Genomic DNA, 24,097 nt, shown 5'->3' with positions numbered 1-24,097 from the left:
ACGACCATCACTACCACCTCCACCACAACCACCTCCACCACCACCACCACTACCACTACTACCATCACTACCACTACTACCATCACTACCACCTCCACCACTACCACTACTACCATCACTACCACCTCCACCACCACCACTACCACTACTACCATCACTACCACCTCCACCACTACCACTACTACCATCACTACCACCTCCACCACCACCACTACTACCATCACTACCACCTCCACCACCACCACTACTACCATCACTACCACCTCCACCACCACCACTACTACCATCACTACCACCTCCACCACCACTACTACCATCACTACCACCTCCACCACCACCACTACTACCATCACTACCACCTCCACCACCACCACTACTACCATCACTACCACCTCCACCACCCCCACTACTACCATCACTACCACCTCCACCACTACCACTACTACCATCACTACCACCTCCACCACCACCACTACCACTACTACCATCACTACCACCTCCACCACTACCACTACAACCATCACTACCACCTCCACTACCACCACTACCACTACTACCATCACTACCACCTCCAACAACACCACTACTACCATCACTACCACCTCCACCACCATCACTACCACCTCCACCACCACCACTACTACCATCACTACCACCTCCACTACCACCACTACTACCATCACTACCACCTCCACCACTACCACTACTACCATCACTACCACCTCCACCACCACCACTACCACTACTACCATCACCACCACCTCCACCACTACCACTACTACCATCACTACCACCTCCACTACCACCACTACCACTACTACCATCACTACCACCTCCACCACCACCACTACTATCATCACTACCACCTCCACCACCACCACTACTACCATCACTACCACCTCCACTACCACCACTACCACTACTACCATTACTACCACCTCCACCACTACCACTACTACCATCACTACCACCTCCACCACCACCACTACCACTATTACCATCACTACCACCTCCACCACCACCACTACCACTACTACCATCACTACCACTAATACCATCACTACCACCTCCACCACCACCACTACCACTATTACCATCACTACCACCTCCACCACCACCACTACCACTACTACCATCACTACCACCTCCACCACCACCACTACCACTACTACCATCACTACCACCTCCACCACATCCACTACCACTACTACCATCACTACCACTACTACCATCTCTACCACCTCCACCACCACCACAACCACTACCACCTCCACTACCACTACTATCATCACTACCACCTCCACCACGACAACTACCACTACTACCATCACTACCACCTCCATCACCACCAATACCACTACTACCATCACTACCACCTCCACCACCACCACTACCACTACTACCATCACTACCACCTCCACCACCACCACTACCACTACTACCATCACTACCACCTTCACCACCACCACTACCACTACTACCATTACTACCACCTCCACCACTACCACTACTACCATCACTACCACCTCCACCACCACCACTACTACCATCACTACTACCTCCACCACCACCACTACCACTACTACCATCACTACCACCTCCACCACCACCACTACCACTACTACCATCACTACCACCTCCACCACCACCAATACCACTACTACCATCACTACCAATACTACCATCTCTACCACCTCCACCACAACCACTACCACTACTACCATCACTACCATCCACACCACCACCACAACCACTACTACCATCACTAAGACCTCCACCACCACTACCACTACTATTATCACTACCACCTCCACCACCACCACTACCACTACTACCATCACTACCACCTCCACCACCACCACTACCGCTACTGCCATCACTACCACCTCCACCACCACCACTACCACTACTACCATCATATCCACCTCCACCACTACCACTACTACCATCACTACCACCACTACCACTACTACCATCACTACCACCTCCACCACCACTACTACCACTACTACCATCACTACTACCTCCACCACCACCACTACCACTACTACCATCACTACCACCTCCACCACCACCACTACCACTACTACCATCACTACCACCTCCACCACCACCACCACTACCACTACTACCATCACTACCACCTCCACCACCACCACCACCACTACTACCATCACTACCACCTCCACTACCACCACTACCACTACTACCATCATATCCACCTCCACCACCACCACTACCACTACTACCATCACCACCACCTCCACCACCACCATCAACTCCACTACCACTACTACTACCACTACCATCACATCCACCTTCACCACCACTACTACTACTATCACCTCCACCTCCACCACCACCACCACCACCACCACCACCACCACCACTACAACCACTACATCACCACCACCTCCACCACCACCACTACCACTACTACCACCACCACCACCACTACTACTATTACCTCCATCACCACCACCACTACCTCTACTAGCATCACATCTACCTCCACCACCACTGCTACCACCACCACCACTACAACTACTGCCATCTAGATCTAGAGAGTGTACAGAGATCCTTTACTGCACGTATAAGTTCTGTCAAGCACCTTAACTACTGGGAACGCTTGGAAGCACTTGACTTGTACTCGTTGGAACGCAGGAGGGAGAGATATATCATAATCTACACTTTGAAAATCTTGGAAGGAATGGTCCCAAATCTGCACACAGAAATCACTCCCTACGAATGTAAAAGACTGGGGAGGCGATGCAAAATGCCCCCAATAAAAAGTAGGGGCGCCATTGGTACACTAAGAGAAAACACCATAAGTGTCCGGGGCCCAAAACTGTTCAACAGCCTCCCATCAAGCATTAGGGGAATTGCCAATAAACCCCTGGCTGCCTTGAAGAGAGAGCTGGACAGATACCTAAAGTCAGTGCCGGATCAGCCGGGCTGTGGCTCGTACGTCGGACTGCGTGCGGCCAGCAGTAACAGCCTAGTTGATCGGGCCCTGATCCATCGGGAGGCCTGGTCATGGACCGGGCCGCGGGGGCGTTGATCCCCGGAATAACCTCCAGGTAACCTCCAGGTATCACTTTCACCTCCACCAGCACTATGACCAGTACCATCACCTCCACCACTACCACTACTAAAATCACCTTTACCTCCACCACCACCGCTACCACTACTACCACTACTACCATCACATCCACCCTCAATCCACCACCGCTTCCACCACAACCACTTTTACCATCACCTTCACCTTCACCTCTACCACCACTACCACCAAAACTAGCACCACTATCTCTACTACCATCCCCTCTACCACTACCACCACCATTACCATCACCACCACCACAACCACCACCACCACCACCACCTCCACCACCACCACCACCACCACCACCACCACTACTATCATCGTCTCCACCTACACCCCACCGCTTTCATTAGTACCATCACCTCCACCTCCTCTACCACCACCAACCCCACCTCTACCACTTCTACCACTGCCACTTCTACTACTACCACCACCACCACTACCACTACCACTACTCACACAGAGATGCAGTTCAAGATAGTACTGGAGGGGCCAGAGGATCCATCACACTTCGGCTTCAAGATCAACAACGATCATAGGTAAGATGATCCAAACACCTTCTTAATATAGCATTAAAGAATTGATATCAAATATACAAATATCAATATATCTAGTGCCAAACGAAAACAACAATAACAACAACAACAACATTGACAACATGAACAAGAAGAATAACAATGAAAAAACATGTATACAAATACTTACATGTACACGAGCCCAGGTGACCTAATATTCTTGCGCTTCCACCTCTAAACCATTAGTTATTTTGGAAATAATGGAAGTATTTTTGTGGTTTTAACTTTAAATATAAATTATGATGGGATTTTGTGAGACAGAGGAGGGTGATTGATTTTATTTCGTACTAGTTACAAAAATATGTACTACGTAAAGTTTCAAGAGAAATGTTTGTGAAATCGAAAAATCAATAAAACTGCTATATGAGAGGTGTGAATGAGGGGTCAGGAGCTATGATTCAACTCCTTCCTAACACAACTGAGTACATGTGTACTTGTGTACTTCACAAATGGTGGTACAGAAGATACGGTATCCACCTAGTTCTTACTACATTAACGATACATGGAAATCCTACAACTGGAGAAAGAGGAGAGAGGTAGAGGTAGTTGAGGAGTGGACGACACCCGCTGTGACAAGCCCAGATTTCTTGAGTATGTTGCGGGGATGGAAGCGTATATGTTGGGGTTGTTTAATAAATTTTGCATCTTACTAACGTAGTCTGTATTGTTGAGGATGACCACTCAGTAAGACCTGCAGCATACTCAGGAAATCAGAAGAAGGCAAAAAGCTCGTCCCTACCAGCCACAAATCAGCAAGGCTTTATGGTTTACCGAAGACCCATAAACCAAATGTACCTATGAGACCTATTATATCTGGAATCAGCAGCGCCCCACACAGCCTGACAGGAGTTTTGGGAAAATATTTATCTAAACTCCTGGGTACAATTAGTCAGGCTCACCTGAAGCATTCGGGTGACCTCCTTAACCGTGTCAGGGATCTCGACATGAGTGATAAGAAACTTGCAGGTTTCGACGTGACTGCCTATTCACCAATGTCCCAGTTGATGAAGCCATGATCTTCTTTGCAGGGTGTTTAACGATGATACAGAGTTAAGCGTACCCTGCCAAGATTTTGCGAGGCTTGTCAAACTTTGTGTTCGTTATAACTGCTTTAGGTTTGAAGACAATAAGTATAAACAACTCTTCCGGCTAGCCATGGGATCACCCCTTAGTACTAAGCAGTACTTGGCAGTTTATATATGGAAGACCTAGAATCCAGACGGATCCTCAGTAACATCCCTAGGTCAGTTACATGGATACAGTACCTTGATGATATTTTGGTCATTGTACCCAAAAATCTAGACGTACGTGGCATCCTCAACACCATCAACAAGATGCCCTCCTTTGAGCAACTTTTAAGGAGGAACTGAGGGTAGCGAAGATAGAGGTACGGTCATTGAAGGAGGAAAACAAGAGGATTCGTAGTAGTCCTCCTGTTGTGAGTCCTCAGGTCAAGAAGAGAACCTGGGCAGTGGCCGGTCAGCATGGAACGAAGTTGAAGATCAAGAAGACGAATGGAGAGGTAGAAACGATGAATAAGAAACATACTGCTGTGGAAACTGTTGTGGAAATATGGAGTGCATTCTTGCATTCTCCGTGCTACCCGGCGAATGTGAGTCAACTACTGGGAACGCCACGACGAACGACACCAAGGAAGGTAAAAATATTGTTGTTGTTGGGGATAGCCAGGTTAGGTACATGAATAGGGCCTTCTGCTTGAAGGATAGGAGTAGGAGACAGAGGGTTTGCTTTCCTGAGGCTAGGATGGAGAATACTGTTAGCCGGCATGACAACATCATGAATGGTTATGGGATCAATCCTATTATCTGCCTCAGCGCTGGAGGCAATGATGTAGGCAAGCATAGAAGTGAGGATTTAGTTAGAAGCTACAGGACAGCAATAGACATAATTAGGAAGAGGAGGGGGCGCTCTGTTATATGTGGCATTTTGCCAAGAAGAGGTGTTGGAAATAAATGGTTGTCCAGAGCAATTGGTATTAACTCTTGGCTGGACGAACACTGTAAGGATAATACAGTACCATTCATTGACAACTGGGACCACTTCTATGGCCGAAATGACATGTATGCCAGGGATGGGGTTCACTTACCCAGAGTATGTGTAGGATTTCCTGCTAGCTCAGTTGAGGATGTTGTTAGGGCTTTAAACTAGGATTAGTTAGAGATATGGGTTTAGAAATGGAAAATAAAGAGTATCGTAATATTGATTTAGGCTTTGATATCATAAATCTTAACAATAACAAGGAAAGTAATAGGTATAGTGGAAAAACAGTAATGAACAGGAAGGGTAAAGAAAAAGGAGGGTCTGTAAATATATTTTACACTAATAGTCGTAGTGCTAGGAATAAGATGGACGAGTTGAGATTAGTTGTAGTGCAGGTAACACTGAAGTTTTTCCCATAATTGAGACTTGGTTTAATTCGAATAATCGGGACATGCCTGCTGAATATCACATTCAGGGTTTTAAATTGTTCCAAGTAAATAGAAGTATCGGGAAGGGGGGTGGGGTGGCACTGTGTCCGAGATCGATTGAACTGTTGCATAAAAATGGGTATAAAGTCTGAAATAACACATACAGAGTCTGTGTGCATAGAATTTTCGGAAGGGTATGAAATATTGATTTTAGGAGTGATATACAGTCCCCCAAACTTAGATAGGGACCAAGGGAGATTATTATGGGAGGAAATTGTTAAGGCCACAAGACACGATAATGTGGTAATTCTAGGAGACTTTAACTTTAGCCAGATTGATTGGAATTTCTTGACTGGGAATTTAGAATCTAACGACTTCTTAGAAGTAGTTCAAGATTGTTTTTTGAAGCAGTTTGTGACAGAGCCTACAAGGGGAAATAACCTGCTTGACTTGGTTCTGGCAAACATGGAATCACTTGTTAATGATTTAGAAATTACGGAGGAACTCGGCACAAGCGACCACAAATCAATTACCTTTAGCAGTGAATGTAAGTATGATAGTAGGAATAACTCAGTAACGGTCCCAGATTATCGCTTAGCAGATTACAATGAGCTTAGAGAACACTTATCATCTGTGGACTGGGGTAACAAAGTGAGATATGAATATGACAGCTTCCTTAACACTATACATGCTGCCCAAAGAACATTTATCCCGTATAAAGAAATTAGATCAAATAGACCCAAAATGGATGAATAATAGGCTCAAATATCTTTTAGGGTAGAAGAAAGGAATTTATAGGCTCATTAAAAGAGATGAGGGTCATCTTATGGATCAGTACATTGACATTAAGAGGGACGTTAAAAAAGAAATACGAAAAGCTTAACGGGACTATGAAATTAAAGTTGCTAGGGATTCGAAAACTAACCCAAAAGGTTTTTTCCAGATTTATAGAACAAAAGTTAGAGATAAGATAGATCCCTTTAAAAATAACTCTGGGCATCTTACTGACAAGGAGAATGATATGTACTCGATTTTAAATAATTATTTTATCTGGGTTTTCACACAGGAAGACACTAACAATATCCCGGTAATTAATTTTGATAGCGGACCTGAAGAAGATAAATTATGTAACATCACAGTCACTAGTGAAATGGTTATGAAATAAATAGACCGAGTGAAGCAAAATAAGTCACCGGGTCCTGATGAGCTTTTTTCAAGGGTTCTTAAGGAATGCAAAATAGAACTCTGTGAACCTTTAACTAATATTTTTTAATTTATCTCTTCAAACAAGTGTAGTGTCTAATATGTGGAAGATGGCTGCCGCCGCCTCCGCCGCCGCCGCCGCCGCCGCCGCCACAGTTCTAGCACTTATAAGTTAAATAATGTAGAACTTAGCCATACAGATTGCGAAAAGGACTCGGCGGCGGCGGCGGCGGCGGCGACGGCGACGGCGGCGGCGGCGGCGGCAGCAGCGGCAGCAGCGGCAGCAGCACCAGCAGCAGCACCAGCAGCAGCACCACCAGCACCAGCACCACCAGCAGGAGCACCACCAGCAGCAGCACCAGCAGCAGCACCAGCACCAGCAGCAGCAGCACCAGCACCAGCAGCACCAGCAGCACCAGCAGCATCAGCAGCAGCACCAGCAGCAGCACCAGCACCGGCAGCACCAGCAGCACCAGCAACAGCAGCAGCAGCAGCAGCAGCAGCACCAGCAGCAGCAGCACCAGCACCAGCAGCAGCACCAGCAGCAGCACCAGCAGCAGCACCAGCACCAGCAGCAGCAGCAGCACCAGCAGCAGCAGCAGCACCAGCAGATGTATCACCAGCAGATGTATCACAAGGTGATCACCACAAGACACCATAAACAGAGAGAAATGATGTAAAAATGGCAAGAACCCTTAATGAGATGAGCACGGCAGTCAACACTGTAGAGATTTTGAACAGGGATGCCGTGATATTAGGGGGTGAGCAAGGCTTCATATCATGGCGAAGGTAACGGTAGGCTAGATTAAATCCACGACTTTTTAACAAAATCTGCAGCACATGTGATCCCTCGTAGCTCCCCTGGCTCAGGCAAAACACGCAGGCGACGGGGTTACTTATATGACAACTGGTTCCTTCACTCGATAAGCTGAAGCCTTTAAAAGACGGTAAAAGACGGCTGACAGATAGAAGACTAACGTTAAGTTAAAACTGGTTCCATATAGCAAGACAAATCACAGCTGTTAAAATATAAGACAATAATAATATTACAGAAGCACAAATACGTACGATCGTCAGAAAGAGCTGGCTGGGTAGCTGACGATGCTCATTTACAAACGTCATCTATGTATATCCCAAGGAGAAAATTGTGACATGAAGCAGATAGGCGGTGCTGGTGTCTGCATTCCTCTGTCACAATCGCTTCAGACATCCAAACGACCAACACCACGGTCATACAAACATTCACACAACAATATTTACAACTGCAATGAACTTTTTCCCCCTCACAATATTGTATATATATATTTATTTAAATTCTGGCTATACTGTTGCAGGTACATAACAAATCGTGTGGTGAACTTTAAAGGCAGTAATAACCCGTGGTCTTTGCAAGTATTCTTCAAGGTAAGCATCTCTATCTGTTTATCTTTCTTTTTCTCTTTCTCTAAAAAGATGATTTTAGGACCTCCTGTTTGCTAATTCCTTGTGTGTATTTTCCTACTACTTGAACCGATGTTCCTGGTATCTGTCAGAAAGAGTTCGATCATTTACTTCTTTATTCAGTTACTATTTTTTTTTTGTAAATGTTTATACATGTATTTGGATTCTTTATTTATTTCTACAAATCTGAAACTTACACTCCTCTCTATATAAACATTGAGAGACCTATATGTATGTATATATAAAGAGAGTTACACAACACTTGGTTACATTACACTGAGAAATACACATCTCAGGAAAGACTTGCTCTGTTTCCTGACGAACCTTACCAAACCTAACCTAATGCAGAGAATTCGTAGTTTGGAAATTAGGAGGGGGTGCGGGATTACCACAACTATTATCCAGTGGGCTGAGGAGGAGTTGCTGAGGTGGATCGGACATGTAGAGAGGCTGGAACAAAATAGAATAGCTTCAAGAGTGTATAAATCTGTAGTGAAATGAAGGCGGGGTAGAGGTCGGCCTAGGAACGGTTGGAGGGAGGGGGTAAAGGAGGTTTTGTGTGCGAATGACTTGGACTTCCAGCAAGTATGCTTGAGCATGTTAGATAGGAGCAAATGGAGATAAATGGATTTTAGGACTTAATGTGCTGGTGGAGAGTGAGCAGAGTAATATTTATGAAAGGATTCAGAGAAACCGGCAGGTCGGACTTGAGTCCTGGAGATTGGAAGTACAGTGCCTGCTCTCTGAAGGAAAGGTGTTAATGTTGCTGTTTTATAACTGTAGTGTAAGCACCCCTCTGGCAAGACAGTGATGGAGTGAATCATGGTGAAACTTTTTTTTCGGGCCACCCTGTCATGGTGGGAGACGGCCGATGTGTTAATAAATAATATGTATATATATATATATATATATATATATATATATATATATATATATATATATATATATATATATATATATATATATATATATATATATATATATATATATATATATATATATATATATATATATATATATATATATGCAAAACAACCACTCTGAAAGAATAGAGAAATTCCAAGCGCTTTCGTGACTACTCACATTATCAAGGAACTATGAAAGTAAAGCATCCAAGGAAGCTATATAAGGGGTCTGGCCAATACCTCACTATCAGATCCCACAACGGTTAAACACCTGACTCGCGCCAGCCCAACTGAACAGGTCCTTTGCACAACCCACCAACAAACTATTCTACCCAAGAAAATTTAAAAAATTATTATTTGTCCAGTGTATTATTAAATTCTTCCCAAATTCTATTTATTATAAACGGATCTAATTTATATAAACCAAAGGAAATATTCATATTATTGTCAAAACTGCTTTTTATGAAACAAGATTCAATTATATTCCTGTCGACCATGGACTTGCTTGATACTACTTTCTCAACTTTTTGAAAATCAATTGGATGGTTAAAATCTCTTACATGAATAAATAGAGCATTGGAATCTTGTCCAGTTCTAATGCTATATTTATGTTGTTTTAATCTTAGTTCGAGATTTTTACCAGTTTGACCGTAATAAACTTTATCGCAAATTTTACAAGGAATCTTATAGACACATCCATCAGCATTTTGGGGGGAATTCTTTATCATAAGTTTTTTTTACTCTATCAAGATTTTTGAATACAACTTTAATATTAAAAGTCTTAAGAAGAGAAGGCATATCAACCAAGTTTTCATGGTAAGGGAGAACCAAAATATTTTAATATTAAAGTTGTATTCAAAAATCTTGATACAGTAAAAAAACTTTATATATATATATATATATATATATATATATATATATATATATATATATATATATATATATATAAACACTGATCTCTGGCTGAAGGAGACTCGAACCTACGAACCATAGGACAAGTTACGCAGTGCTTTACCAATCTACCCACACTGGACCAATACCTTGGCGTGTAGCATGAGCTACACGTTTGATCCAAGGCAGCCAGCTTTCAGGGAGAAGGCTTACAGCTTTTCATCTCATCCCCTGCATGCATCAGCCTTACTAGAGATTTGAACAATGCAAGGAATTCGCGAGAGCATGCGAAATATACACAAACACTGATCTCTGGCTGAAGGAGACTCGAACCTACGAACCTTAGGACAAGGTACGCAGTGCTTTACCAATCTACCCACACTGGACCAATACCTTGGCGTGTAGCATGAGCTACACGTTTGATCCAAGGCAGCCAGCTTTCAGGGAGAAGGCTTACAGCTTTTCATCTCATCCCCTGCATGCATCAGCCTTACTAGAGATTTGAACAATGCAAGGAATTCGCGAGAGCATGCGAAATATACACAAACACTGATCTCTGGCTGAAGGAGACTCGAACCTACGAACCTTAGGACAAGGTACGCAGTGCTTTACCAATCTACCCACACTGGACCAATACCTTGGCGTGTAGCAGAGATCAGTGTTTGTGTATATTTCGCATGCTCTCGCGAATTCCTTGCATTGTTCAAATCTCTAGTAAGGCTGATGCATGCAGGGGATGAGATGAAAAGCTGTAAGCCTTCTCCCTGAAAGCTGGCTGCCTTGGATCAAACGTGTAGCTCATGCTACACGCCAAGGTATTGGTCCAGTGTGGGTAGATTGGTAAAGCACTGCGTACCTTGTCCTAAGGTTCGTAGGTTCGAGTCTCCTTCAGCCAGAGATCAGTGTTTGTGTATATTTCGCATGCTCTCGCGAATTCCTTGCATTGTTCAAATCTCTAGTAAGGCTGATGCATGCAGGGGATGAGATAAAAAGCTGTAAGCCTTCTCCCTGAAAGCTGGCTGCCTTGGATCAAACGTGTAGCTCATGCTACACGCCTAGGTATTGGTCCAGTGTGGGTAGATTGGTAAAGCACTGCGTACCTTGTCCTAAGGTTCGTAGGTTCGAGTCTCCTTCAGCCAGAGATCAGTGTTTGTGTATATTTCGCATGCTCTCGCGAATTCCTTGCATTGTTCAAATCTCTAGTAAGGCTGATGCATGCAGGGGATGAGATGAAAAGCTGTAAGCCTTCTCCCTGAAAGCTGGCTGCCTTGGATCAAACGTGTAGCTCATGCTACACGCCAAGGTATTGGTCCAGTGTCGGTAGATTGGTAAAGCACTGCGTACCTTGTCCTAAGGTTCGTAGGTTCGAGTCTCCTTCAGCCAGAGATCTGTGTTTGTGTATATTTCGCATGCTCTCGCGAATTCCTTGCATATATATATATATATATATATATATATATATATATATATATATATATATATATATATATATATATATATATATATATGTCGTGCCGAATAGGCAGAATTTGCGATCTTGGCTTAAATAGCAACGTTCATCTTGCCATATAGGACAAGTGAAAATTTGTGTATGCAATAATTTCGCCAAAATCATTCTGAACCTAACGAAAAAAATATATTTCACTGTGTTTGTTTAGTATTAAATTACTGTAAACAAATCTAAAATATATTTAGTTGGGTTAGGCTAAAATAAATTGCTCTTGTTATAATAAGGTTAGGTAAGTTTTCTAAGATTCTTTTGGTGCAAAATTAAAATTTTTACATTAACATTAATGAAAAAATATATCTTTAAACGTATAAGAGAAAATTTTAGAAAGGACGTAATTTTAAATGAGTTATTGCTAATTGACCAGTTTTACATATTCGGCTTGACATATATATATACATATATATATATATATATATATATATATATATATATATATATATATGTATATATATATATATAACTTATATACATATATATAATTTATATATATACATATATTTATACATATATATATATTATATATATACATATAATATATACATATACTATATATGCATATATATATATATATATATATATATATATATATATATATATATATATATATATATATATATAATATTAATATATATATATATATATATATATATATATATATATATATATATATATATATATATATATATATATATATATATATATATATATACATATATATATATATCTTCTTTCAACGCAACGGTCGTATCCCACTGAGGCAGGGGGTGGCTCAAAAGGAAATAGGAAACTTTCTCCTCTTAAATTTAGTAATATATACTGGAGGAGGGGTTACTAACCCCTTGCTCCCGGCATCTTAGTCGCCTCTTGTAACACGCATGACTTTCTGAGGAAGAAATCTGTTCCACTTTCCCATGGAGATAAGTGGAAATAAACAAGAACAAGAACTAGTAAGAAAAATAGAATAGAACTCGTAAGGATGAGTTTATATATGCTTGTACATGCATATGTAGTATGACCTATATGTAATATAAAAGTAAAATAATATCCTTATTTACTACAAGTACATATACAAGGTATACAGTCCTAGCTGACATCAGTGACATACTACTATACAGAAAGCCCCTTGTTATGCAGAGCATTTTGGGCAAATTAGGTCCTCATCCCAGAATGCGACCCACACAAGTTGGTCGACTAACTCCCTGGTATCCATTTTACTGATGGGTTAACATAGACAACTCGTGTAAATAAAACACACAAAATGTTTCTACCCGGGCTGGGTATCGAATGCAGACCCACGCCGTGTGAAGCGAGAGCTGTAGTCATCAGGCCACGGGGCACCGTGGTGACCTTGCAGGCCACTTGCAGAGATCATTGGACCTGTTTGTGACTTCTTTCTTTGGGAGTACGTGAAGAGCCCACCACTACCTGCAACCCTGGAGGAGCTGAAAATTTGAATCACTGAAGCAGTTCGCAAGATAACATCAGATATGCTGCAGAGCGTCTGGAACCCAACTGGACTATCACATCGATGTTTGCCGAGCAACCAGAGGGACGCACATTGAGTGCCTTTAATGCTACCTTATAGCACATGAAACTGAATGAAATCCTGCATCTGAAGCTGTGAAAGATTATTACAATAAAGTTACATGTTATACCTGTTTGAAGTCAGGGAGTGTCTTTGTGGACACCCTGTATGTATGTATATATATATATATATATATATATATATATATATATATATATATATATAGATGGGGTCCACCTCTGGTGTAAATTGTGGGACCCATAGCCTCGGAGAAGTGGATAAAAAGGCTTCAAGGAAGAATATTTGTAAAGAGAGTAGTAAGGGAGAAAAAGTTAGCATATGGGAAGTTTTTACAAAGTAGAAGTGATGTAAGGAGGGAAGAGTATATGGAGAAAAAGAGAAAGGTTAAGAGAGTGGTGAAGCAATGTAAAAAGAGAGCAAATGAGAGAGTGGGTGAGATGTTATCAACAAATTTTGTTGAAAATAAGAAAAAGTTTTGGAGTGAGATTAACAAGTTAAGGAAGCCTAGAGAACAAATGGATTTATCAGTTAAAAAATAGGAGAGGAGAGTTATTAAATGGAGAGTTAGAGGTATTGGGAAGATGGAGGGAATATTTTGAGGAATTGTTAAATGTTGATGAAGATAGGGAAGCTGTGATTTCGTGTATAGGGCAGGGAGGAATAACATCTTGTAGGAGTGAGGAAGAGCCAGTTGCGAGTGTGGGGGAAGTTCGTGAGGCAGTACGTAAAATGAAAGGGGGTAAGGCAGCCGGGACTGATGGGATAAAGATAGAAATGTTAAAAGCAGGTGGGGATATAGTTTTGGAGTGGTTGGTGCAATTATTTAATAAATGTATGGAAGAGGGTAAGGTACCTAGGGATTGGCAGAGAGCATGCATAGTTCCTTCGTATAAAGGCAAAGGGGACAAAAGAGAGTGCAAAAATTATAGGGGGATAAGTCTGTTGAGTATACCTGGTAAAGTGTATGGGAGAGTTATTATTGAAAGAATTAAGAGTAAAACGGAAAATAGGATAGCAGATGAACAAGGAGCCTTTAGGAAAGGTAGGGGGTGTGTGGACCAGGTGTTTACAGTGAAACATATAAGTGAACAGTATTTAGATAAGGCTAAAGAGGTCTTTGTGGCATTTATGGATTTGGAAAAGGCGTATGACAGGGTGGATAGGGGGGCAATGTGGCAGATGTTGCAGGTGTATGGTGTAGGAGGTAGGTTACTGAAAGCAGTGAAGAGTTTTTACGAGGATAGTGAGGCTCAAGTTAGAGTATGTAGGAAAGAGGGAAATTATTTCCCAGTAAAAGTAGGCCTTAGACAAGGATGTGTGATGTCACTGTGGTTGTTTAATATATTTATAGATGGGGTTGTAAGAGAAGTAAATGCGAGGGTCTTGGCAAGAGGCGTGGAGTTAAAAGATAAAGAATCACACATAAAGTGGGAGTTGTCACAATTGCTCTTTGCTGATGACACTGTGCTCTTGGGAGATTCTGAAGAGAAGTTGCAGAGATTGGTGGATGAATTTGGTAGGGTGCGCAAAAGAAGAAAATTAAAAGTGAATACAGGAAAGAGTAAGGTTATGAGGATAACAAAAAGATTAGGTGATGAAAGATTGGATATCAGATTGGAGGGAGAGAGTATGGAGGAGGTGAATGTGTTCGTATAACTGGGAGTGGACGTGTCAGCGGATGGGTCTATGAAAGATGAGGTGAATCATAGAACTGATGAGGGGAAAAGGGTGAGTGGTGCACTTAGGAGTCTGTGGAGACAAAGAACTTTGTCCTTGGAGGCAAAGAGGGGAATGTATGAGAGTATAGTTTTACCAAGGCTCTTATATGGATGTGAAGCATGGGTGATGAATGTTGCAGCGAGGAGAAGGCTGGAGGCAGTGGAGATGTCATGTCTGAGGGAAATGTGTGGTGTGAATATAATGCAGAGAATTCGTAGTTTGGAAGTTAGGAGGAGGTGCGGGATTACCAAAACTGTTGTCCAGAGGGCTGAGGAAGGGTTGTTGAGGTGGTTCTGACATGTAGAGAGAATGGAGAGAAGCAGAGTGACTTCAAGAGTGTATCAGTCTGTAGTGGAAGGAAGGCGGGGTAGGGGTCGGCCTAGGAAAGGTTGGAGGGAGGGGGTAAAAGAGGTTTTGTGTGCTAGGGGCTTGGACTTCCAGCAGACATGCATGAGCGTGTTTGATAGGAGTGAATGGAGACAAATGGTTTTTAATACTTGACGTGCTGTTGGAGTGTAAGCAAAGTAACGTTTATGAAGGGGTTCAGGGAAACCGGCAGGCCGGACTTGAGTCCTGGAGATGGGAAGTACAGTGCCTGCACTCTGAAGGAGGGGTGTTAATGTTGCAGTTTAAAAACTGTAGTGTAAAGCACCCTTCTGGCAAGACAGTGATGGAGTGAATGATGGTGAAAGTTTTTCTTTTTCGGGCCACCCTGCCTTGGTGGGAATCGGCCAGTGTGATAATAAAATAATATATATATATATATATATATATATATATATATATATATATATATATATATATATATATATATACATATACATATATATATATATATATATATATATATATATATATATATATATATATATATATATATATATATATATATATATATATATATATATATACACGCACTTCCCGGCGTGGAGGGATGGAGCCAGTGTGTGGTGCTCCATACATTCTGTGTGTAAACCAGGAACCAACATGGTTTACGCGGGCCAGTTTCGGCAGACATCATCGTGAGTATCCACCGGAGATCACAGAGTTGTGACAAACCTCTGCATCGGACCATTGCTTCTGTATCATTGAAAATGCAGTGTGCATGTTGGGATTTGGGAAGTAGTGGTGGTGAGGAGATCCTGGCAGTGGAGGTGTGGAGGAGGTTTTGTTTACATCTGTGATCGGCCGGGGTCGTGGGTTGGGTAAGGAAGTGGCCGCCCACGACACGGTCATTGGATGGTGAACAGAAGAACACCTCGGTTAATAGTGTGAGCATGGTGATTAGTGTGCCAAATGGCGAGGGTTTTTTCTAAATGGAACAATAAGTGTATAACAATTAGCAAAAGTTAGTCAGTGATGTGCGTCTTGAGCAACACACAGGGCCACTACCACCCCCCTCCCCCATCCCTGATCCCCTCCCCTCATCCCAGCCTAGGCCCACTGACTTCCTGACCAAGGGTGTTGCCGTTTAGTGCCCCACCAATTACAAGTTCCGCCGCTCGCTACTCCCCCACCCTCATCCCCCATGCATCCATGCTGTCCTTCACCCGTCACCCCACAGCTGGCGCCCTCCCACCCCCACGATATCAGCAATGTCACAAGTAGTAGCGGGTTCCCAGGAATCTTCACGACAGAGCCAAAGCTGTCATTCACGAGGCATCTAGATGCCGGGTGTGCCACAGGGAATGTGCACTCAATCCCACATCTGGCAACATCCATGCACACAATGGATGTCTAGGCTCCAGGAGAGCTCCAAATGAGAACAACCAACAGCCTCCCCCAGCAGAGAGGGCTGACAGCTACCGTGACTTCACCTCTACAGAGGACCTCAAATCTGCAATCAAATCAGCATCCACCAGGACTCTGACACACATCCCCAAAGCAGCTCGCCCTCAAGCTGCTAGCAAATTCACTGACCTTCTGAAGAAAGTCAACGATGCTCCTTCAAACAACAGATCCTGGCACAACTTGCTGCTTTTTGGCAATGCCTGTTTGGCTGTCCCACCAAGGAGGGACAAGTCACTAGCAACACATGTTATTAGGACAACAAATGCATTCCCAAGGGATGACAACCTCGTCCGTCTCCCCCCTAGGGCGACAAACACCCGCCGGTCAAATGCCAACAACAGGACACCCTACACCTCAAAAATCAGAGCCCAAATTAGCAAAAAAATAGAAGAGGGTAATACTATTGGAGCTTTGAGACTTATAACCAGTGAGGATACCATCGCTCCCAAGGACGTCAGCACGGCACAAGCTCTGAAGGACAAACATCCACCCAGGGCTCCCAGTACCAACATTGACCTCCCTGACATTGCAGCAGGCGAAGAACATCTAATCTTACAGGATGCTGATGTGTATAAAGCTGCTATGTCATTTCCACAGGGCTCAGCAGGAGGTTTCACCGGTTTAAGGCCTCAACACTTAAAACAAATACTCAATCCAGCACTTGGTGAGGTTTCAGAGAGGCTGCTGTCTGAACTCACCAAATTTTCCAACCTGTGCCTGGCTGGCAGTGTCCCAGAGGCCATCAGACCCTTTTTCTTTGGTGCCTCATTGTGTGCCCTCCAGAAAAAGGATGGCGGAATCAGGCCCATTGCAGTGGGTAACACCATTCGGCGCCTAGTCTACAAGGCTGCAGTAAGAAGGGTGAGTCAAGAGGCTGCTGCAATGCTGAAACCAACTCAGCTCGGTTTCGGCGTTCAACAGGGCTGTGAAGCAGTTGCCCACGCAGCACGAGTATATATCAAAAACATGTCCTATGAAAAAGCCTTGGTCAAATTGGACATTGCCAATGCTTTCATCTCAGTCAGAAGGGATGCTGCTCTCCAAGCAGTTTATAGAAACTTCCCTTCCCTTTATCCCTTCATAGAATCGTGTTATAGTGTGACTTCCAAACTATTGTTTGGGGACCATGAAATTGACTCGTGTGAGGGCGTGCAACAGGGGGACCCTCTCGCCCCCCTTTCTATTTAGTTTGGTCATCAAGGAAGTCACGGAGGCACTCTCCAGCGAGCTCAATATCTGGTTCCTGGACGATGGTACCCTAGCTGGTACAACAGAATCTCTCCTAGAGGACATCAGTAAAATTAAAGACATGGGAGAAAGCCTGAGCCTTTCTTTAAACCCCACCAAATGTGAAATAGTTTCTACCAATCAACAGATGATCCAGAATATTAGTGCCGTTTTACCAGGAGCATGAGCCATTGATCCAGCCAATAGCACTCTCCTCGGTGCTCCTCTTGGGTCCAATGCCATCGATCTGATCCTAGGAAAAAAAGTCTCAGACCTCCGGACGATGGAAAGCAGGATGAAAGACATTGACACACACGATGCCTTCTACCTACTCACCAGGTGCCTGTCAATCCCAAAACTTACCCATTTTCTGAGATGCTCCCCAGCCTTCAGCAGTCCAAAACTCAAGGAATATGACTCCTGAAGGCCATGCTAGAGAGTGTATTGAATCTTTCCCCTGACGATGGACAGTGGTTGCAAGCCTCACTTCCGGTCAGGCTTGGAAGGCTAGGAGTACACAGATCCTCCCAGATTGCTCTACCAGCTTTCCTATCCTCTTCCATTGCATCAAACGAGTTGATAAGACAAATTCTTCCTGACACCCTCAGTGACTCAGCAGGAATAGAAGACCCTAGCTATGCCAGTGCCATCACCGAATGGGAGAATCTGGCTGCTCCAGCACCAAACCCTAGTGCAGCACTGGCTCACAAACAGTCAAGCTGGGATGGCCCAATTGCTGAAAAGGTGCTTGCCAACATGCTCAGGGCTGCAACATCAGATAGGGAGATTGCCCGTCTCCAGGCTGTGAGTGCACCTCACTCCGGGGACTTCCTCCAAACAGTTCCCATATCGGCAATGGGAACGCGACTCGACCCTAAGACCCTCTGTATTGCAGTGGCTCTGCGCCTTGCTGCCCCAATTCACACAGAATATATGTGTATTTGCGGCGAAGTGCAAGCAGACCAATATGGTCTACATGGTCTTAACTGTTCCAAAACCAAGGGCTGGCACGCAAGACACAATGAGGTCAACGACATCGTTAAGAGAACCCTTGCTACAGCTGGATGCCCTGCCGAGAGGGAGCCCCAATCACTTGCAGCAAACAATACCCACAACCCAGCAAACCGCCCCGACGGGATCACCATCTATCCTTGGAAGAATGGCAAGCTCTTAGCATGGGACTATACCTGTGTGTCCACACTGGCTGACACCTATATCCGTCACAGCGTCGGGCGACAGGGAGGAGCTGCTGACCACAAGGAGGAGTACAAGATCAGCAAGTACAGGGACATTAGCCAACAGTATCAATTTGTCCCAGTGGGATCAGAGACCTTGGGATCATGGGGAAAAAATGCCACACGTTTCCTTAAAGAATTGGGTTCCAGACTCATCGACACCACCAGGGACCCAAGGGCAGCCACTTTCATGTTCCAGCGCCTCAGCGTCGCCATCCAGAGGGGAAATGCTTGCTGCATACTTGGCTCACGTCCAGCCTCGGAGGAGCTGGAGGAAATTCATGATCTTTGATACATTGCGCCATTGTATTCATGTTTATGTTTTTTCTGTAAATGTATTTTGTTTATTAATAAAGGTTATATATATATATATATATATATATATATATATATATATATATATATATATATATATATATATATATATATATACATCTTGTGTTCATCAGTACAGTAACCTACATTCATCTTAACTGTTATGTTCTTGGATGCTGCATCTTCAAGCAAGTTGTATTAATAAAATTTCATGATTTACCATTAAGGCAAATAGCGCAACAAGTTGTTAATTAACGGGGAGGTGAGAGTTGCTGGCGGTGAGGCTTACTCTCGGGATGGTGTGGGAGGGGAAGGAGGGTAGAGGGGTGGTGGAGAACATGGTCGATGCTGGAGACACAGTTAAAGATTGATGAGTCGTGGGATGGAGGAAGAAACAGGTGGAGCCAGGTTTAGTCAAGTCTTGTAGCAAGAGAGGAAGAACATTGTGTTAATATATTAATTTGCTACATTTGTTAGGTCTTTATAAGTCGTGGAAATGGAAAATATGTCTACTTACTGCAACAATAAATATGGTAACAAATTAGATCTTACAGTGATTGATTCATGTTTAGAGAAATACCACTCAGGTTTATACTGGTATGAATACATCAGTGAATGGTCCATAATATACTTGATATTATTTCTTCTCCAGTAATGAATGTTTTACTGAGATGTAGATGAGAAGGTCATCTCGTTGTAGTAAAATAAACCTTCAGCAGTTTATTCATTGATTCAAATATCACTGAGTAAATAGCAGTAGTGGATGATAATGTTTAACTTTTTTTTTTTTTGTTTTGCCGGATTCCGTGATGAATTTCATTCTCGTGTAATCATCGTTACATTGTCTTGAGCCAACACTTCAAGCTGGAGATCATCTATGTTGGTGACAGCATTGTAAAATTGGTGTCGATAGAGGTCATCTAGTAGCCTTGGGACGTCAGCGGCATTAATTTGCCTTGCCGAAACTTGTCTGGACCGATCTTTAAGATTACTGTATGTTCCTCCTCCTCCGACCTCTTAAATCATATACAGTTGGTCTTGGAACTCCAAGCTCTGGTGCAGTTTACTGCAGGTAGACACAACTTTCACCCATACCAAAAACTGTTCCCTGTTGAGCGATATTTCTGTTGCAACGTTTTATTTTTGTTCCTAGTTGCTTGAAGGTTCACGTTAGAGCTACAACATTTTGATATCCAAGGTTCAATGCTCACTTTGATTACAAACAATTTCACTCCATTTGAAGTGAAAAGATTTAATATCTGGTGTAGATCTTTTTTTTTTTTATGTTCTCCGAGGTCTTATTATTTCTCATTAACAGAATTATTATCTTGGTGGGCCAAAGGACTTTATACAGTGCACCTCTAATTTCAAGTTAAGTTCTTAAGTTTTGTGTTCGTTGGTGCAGATAAATGAGTTATCAATGAGAGAGAGAGAGAGAGATTATCACAGTAAAATAATATAAATATCCCTCAATCATCCAGCTACTCATGAGTATAGATTTTATATTCTATAGTCTTTGAGTTAAAGCCTGTCGACTTCGTGAGGATAATTAAGACGACATGTAATCTGTCTACGACTAGTCAAAAATACTTTCTTTATTAAAATTCGCATTAAAGTGATGCCAGTGATGGGGGGGAAATCTTACATCATCTCCACCAAGATGATGAAGATGGTGTAACTACCTGTTTTTCATTCAGTAGTGTTAGTAACGGTAATATGAGAGGCTTCTAAGCACTACCGTCCTCATAGTTCAGGTCTGGTAAAGACTAGCTTGGCATCTCTTCAATTCATGAGGTAGCCTTCAGAGTCCCTGTGGATTATGAAAGCATTGTTCTAGTAATCCCTATTGCACGTGTATTTGTGCTCACTTAATCTGATTGATAAGTTCTTCCAAGCTTCTCCCACCTAGTTATTATTACATTGCCCACACGGAATAGCGCAAAGTTCATCATAAGACACAGAGAAATTGAGGATCTCGTCTTTATAAGGTCTTCGATGAAGGTAGTGGCTACAGTAGTTATTTTGATGTTGCTCTTAGTAAGAGCCTGAATAGTGCTGTAGGCCATGTCCCAACACAGGCGAACTAAGACATTCTTAATATATCTCACAGTGGGAGATTCTTGGACGATAGTCAGAGCCTCACGTCTGTGGTCCAGGTTAAGAAGGGAAAGTGGAGGGAAGGGAAGGTTTGAGTAACATACACGTAACGCTTCTTCCTTCGCAGGACACCGGGAAGTGATACGCTTCCCTTTAAAGTGTACAAGAAGCCCACAAATAAGGATAACTTGACACACTTATATTCTTACCATGACACTCGTACCAAGAAAGGAGTTGTTATTGACTTCTTCCTGAGAGCTCTCCACATTTCCAGCCGGGAATTTCTTGAGGAGGAATGCGCCTACGTCAGTTAAGCCTGCACTCACTTCCGCTTTCCCCTCCATCACTTTCTCGGTGTATATACACTGAGAGATATATATTTCTTGGTGGATATAGACTAAGTGATACACATCTTTGAATGAATAAAAACTAATAGTTACATACTGGTGCATGTAGTATATACGCAGTCACACATCTCACAGTTATTTATAACTTTTCGTCTCTCAGTGAGTTGATAGAAAATATACTTACTTAATTAGTGTTTTTTTCTGTTCTTTAAAGGTTTATTAATGTATTTATTTCTATTTCTATTGTTTTATGTGAGTATATTTCATATTTTCATTAACATGTATTTTCTTTACGTGACTGCGTGTGTATTAATGATGCAATTTCTTCAGCGTGTGAGATCCAGCATTGGTCAGCCACTTCGAGCCTCGGTCACTGTGAGCCTTCTGCAGCAGGACGCTGACGAAGGTTTGTCTGACGCAGCAGCCACAGCTCCAGCACCTGTGCTAGACACCTTCTCCGTCAGCAACACCTATGTCACCAATACAACACTGGTCTGCCTAGACAATCGTACCTGTTTCGCTAGTCCAGACCTTCATCTGGCAGCATCCTCGTGAGTGATGATGGTATTCAGCTTCCCTTGCTCTCTCTCTCTCTCTCTGTTTCTCTCTCTCTTCAGAAGTGCAGTGCAGTTCGTGCATGTCAACAGATAAGCTGATTCAAGCTCCTATGTTTACATAATGTATTTCCCATATTTTCGCTTACATTTTACACGAATTTCCATCTATTCTTATTTAAACTAGTGTTTTCCACATGTTCCCCAATCATTTCTCATGTTTACTCCAGTATTTCCATAAATTTCCATTCATTTCGCATGTTCCCTAATATATTTCCATGTATTTCCAATGTACTCCATATTCTCCTTCGCTCTCCGGCAGACATCCATTTACACTGGGGGAGAACTCTGTGATGGTGGAGGTGCAGCTTCAGGTTCACCACGACCCCGGCTACCAGGTCACGGTGGAAGTGAGACACCCTGAAGGACTGGAGTTCCTGCGGGTGGAAGGTGAAGGAAATCTTCCTTACCACAGCGACCAGAAGCTCGTCAACCAGATCGCCAACAGTTTCTGTGTTTTCGACTTTATTGATGCCGATGTAATAGTGAGTTGATGGTGTGAGTTTATGGTATGGCAGTGTAAGTGCATGGTGTAAGATTATAGTTATAGTTAACACCTTATGGTTAACAGCGTTGGAATGCAGCATTTTTTTTTTTTGATAGAACGAAGGAACACGTGGAAGACTTGTCAGCTGGCCTTTCTTTCGAAGAACACAATAAGACCAAGGTTACGACAGCCAGGAAGATGACGGGATTGATAATGAGAACTTTGAACACAAGGGAAATAATGATTATGGGGACAATTTTAAAATTGCTTGTGCTCTCACATTTGGAATATTACTCAGTGTTGATGATCCCGTTGAGGCAATAAAATATCAGAGCTGGAACAGATGCAGAGATCGTTTATGGCCCATATGGAACAAATAAAACATGTAAATTACTGGGAAAGCCTTAAAGTCACTGGAGAGGAGAGACAGTAAGATACATGATTGTCAGCATAGTTGCTGATCCCTGTGTTATATAGCATAGCATATAGTATCATCCATGTGCTTTAGATAGGACATCCCTTTTAGGCCTGTGACTTTGTGTGACGTCACGGGATGCGCATGTGTACGTTCGTACCTCTGCCTCGGTCTCAGTCGGCAGTAGATCATCCAGGCTATAACACGGCAAGGCTGGGCTCCATTTCTCATCATCTCAGTCTGACAAT

At 42.9% G+C, this 24,097-nt stretch overlaps 1 protein-coding gene across 1 annotated transcript in view; it reads left to right on the top strand.

Moving 5' to 3' along the window:
- Positions 1-24,097, top strand: part of LOC128704096 (integrin alpha pat-2-like) — a gene marked incomplete at its 3' end in the record, with an annotated part of 216,265 nt that overhangs the window by 175,410 nt on the left and 16,758 nt on the right. The window contains 4 exon segments of the mRNA XM_070087429.1: positions 3,567-3,642; positions 8,645-8,714; positions 22,664-22,884; positions 23,210-23,432. Of these exon segments, the coding sequence (XP_069943530.1) occupies positions 3,567-3,642; positions 8,645-8,714; positions 22,664-22,884; positions 23,210-23,432 (590 nt within the window).

This window comes from Cherax quadricarinatus, chromosome 2 (genome assembly GCF_038502225.1).
Source record: "Cherax quadricarinatus isolate ZL_2023a chromosome 2, ASM3850222v1, whole genome shotgun sequence".
In the NCBI taxonomy this organism is placed as follows: domain Eukaryota; kingdom Metazoa; phylum Arthropoda; class Malacostraca; order Decapoda; family Parastacidae; genus Cherax; species Cherax quadricarinatus.
The sequence above is the reverse complement of the archived record's forward strand: the minus strand, read 5'-3'. Positions and strand labels throughout refer to the sequence as shown.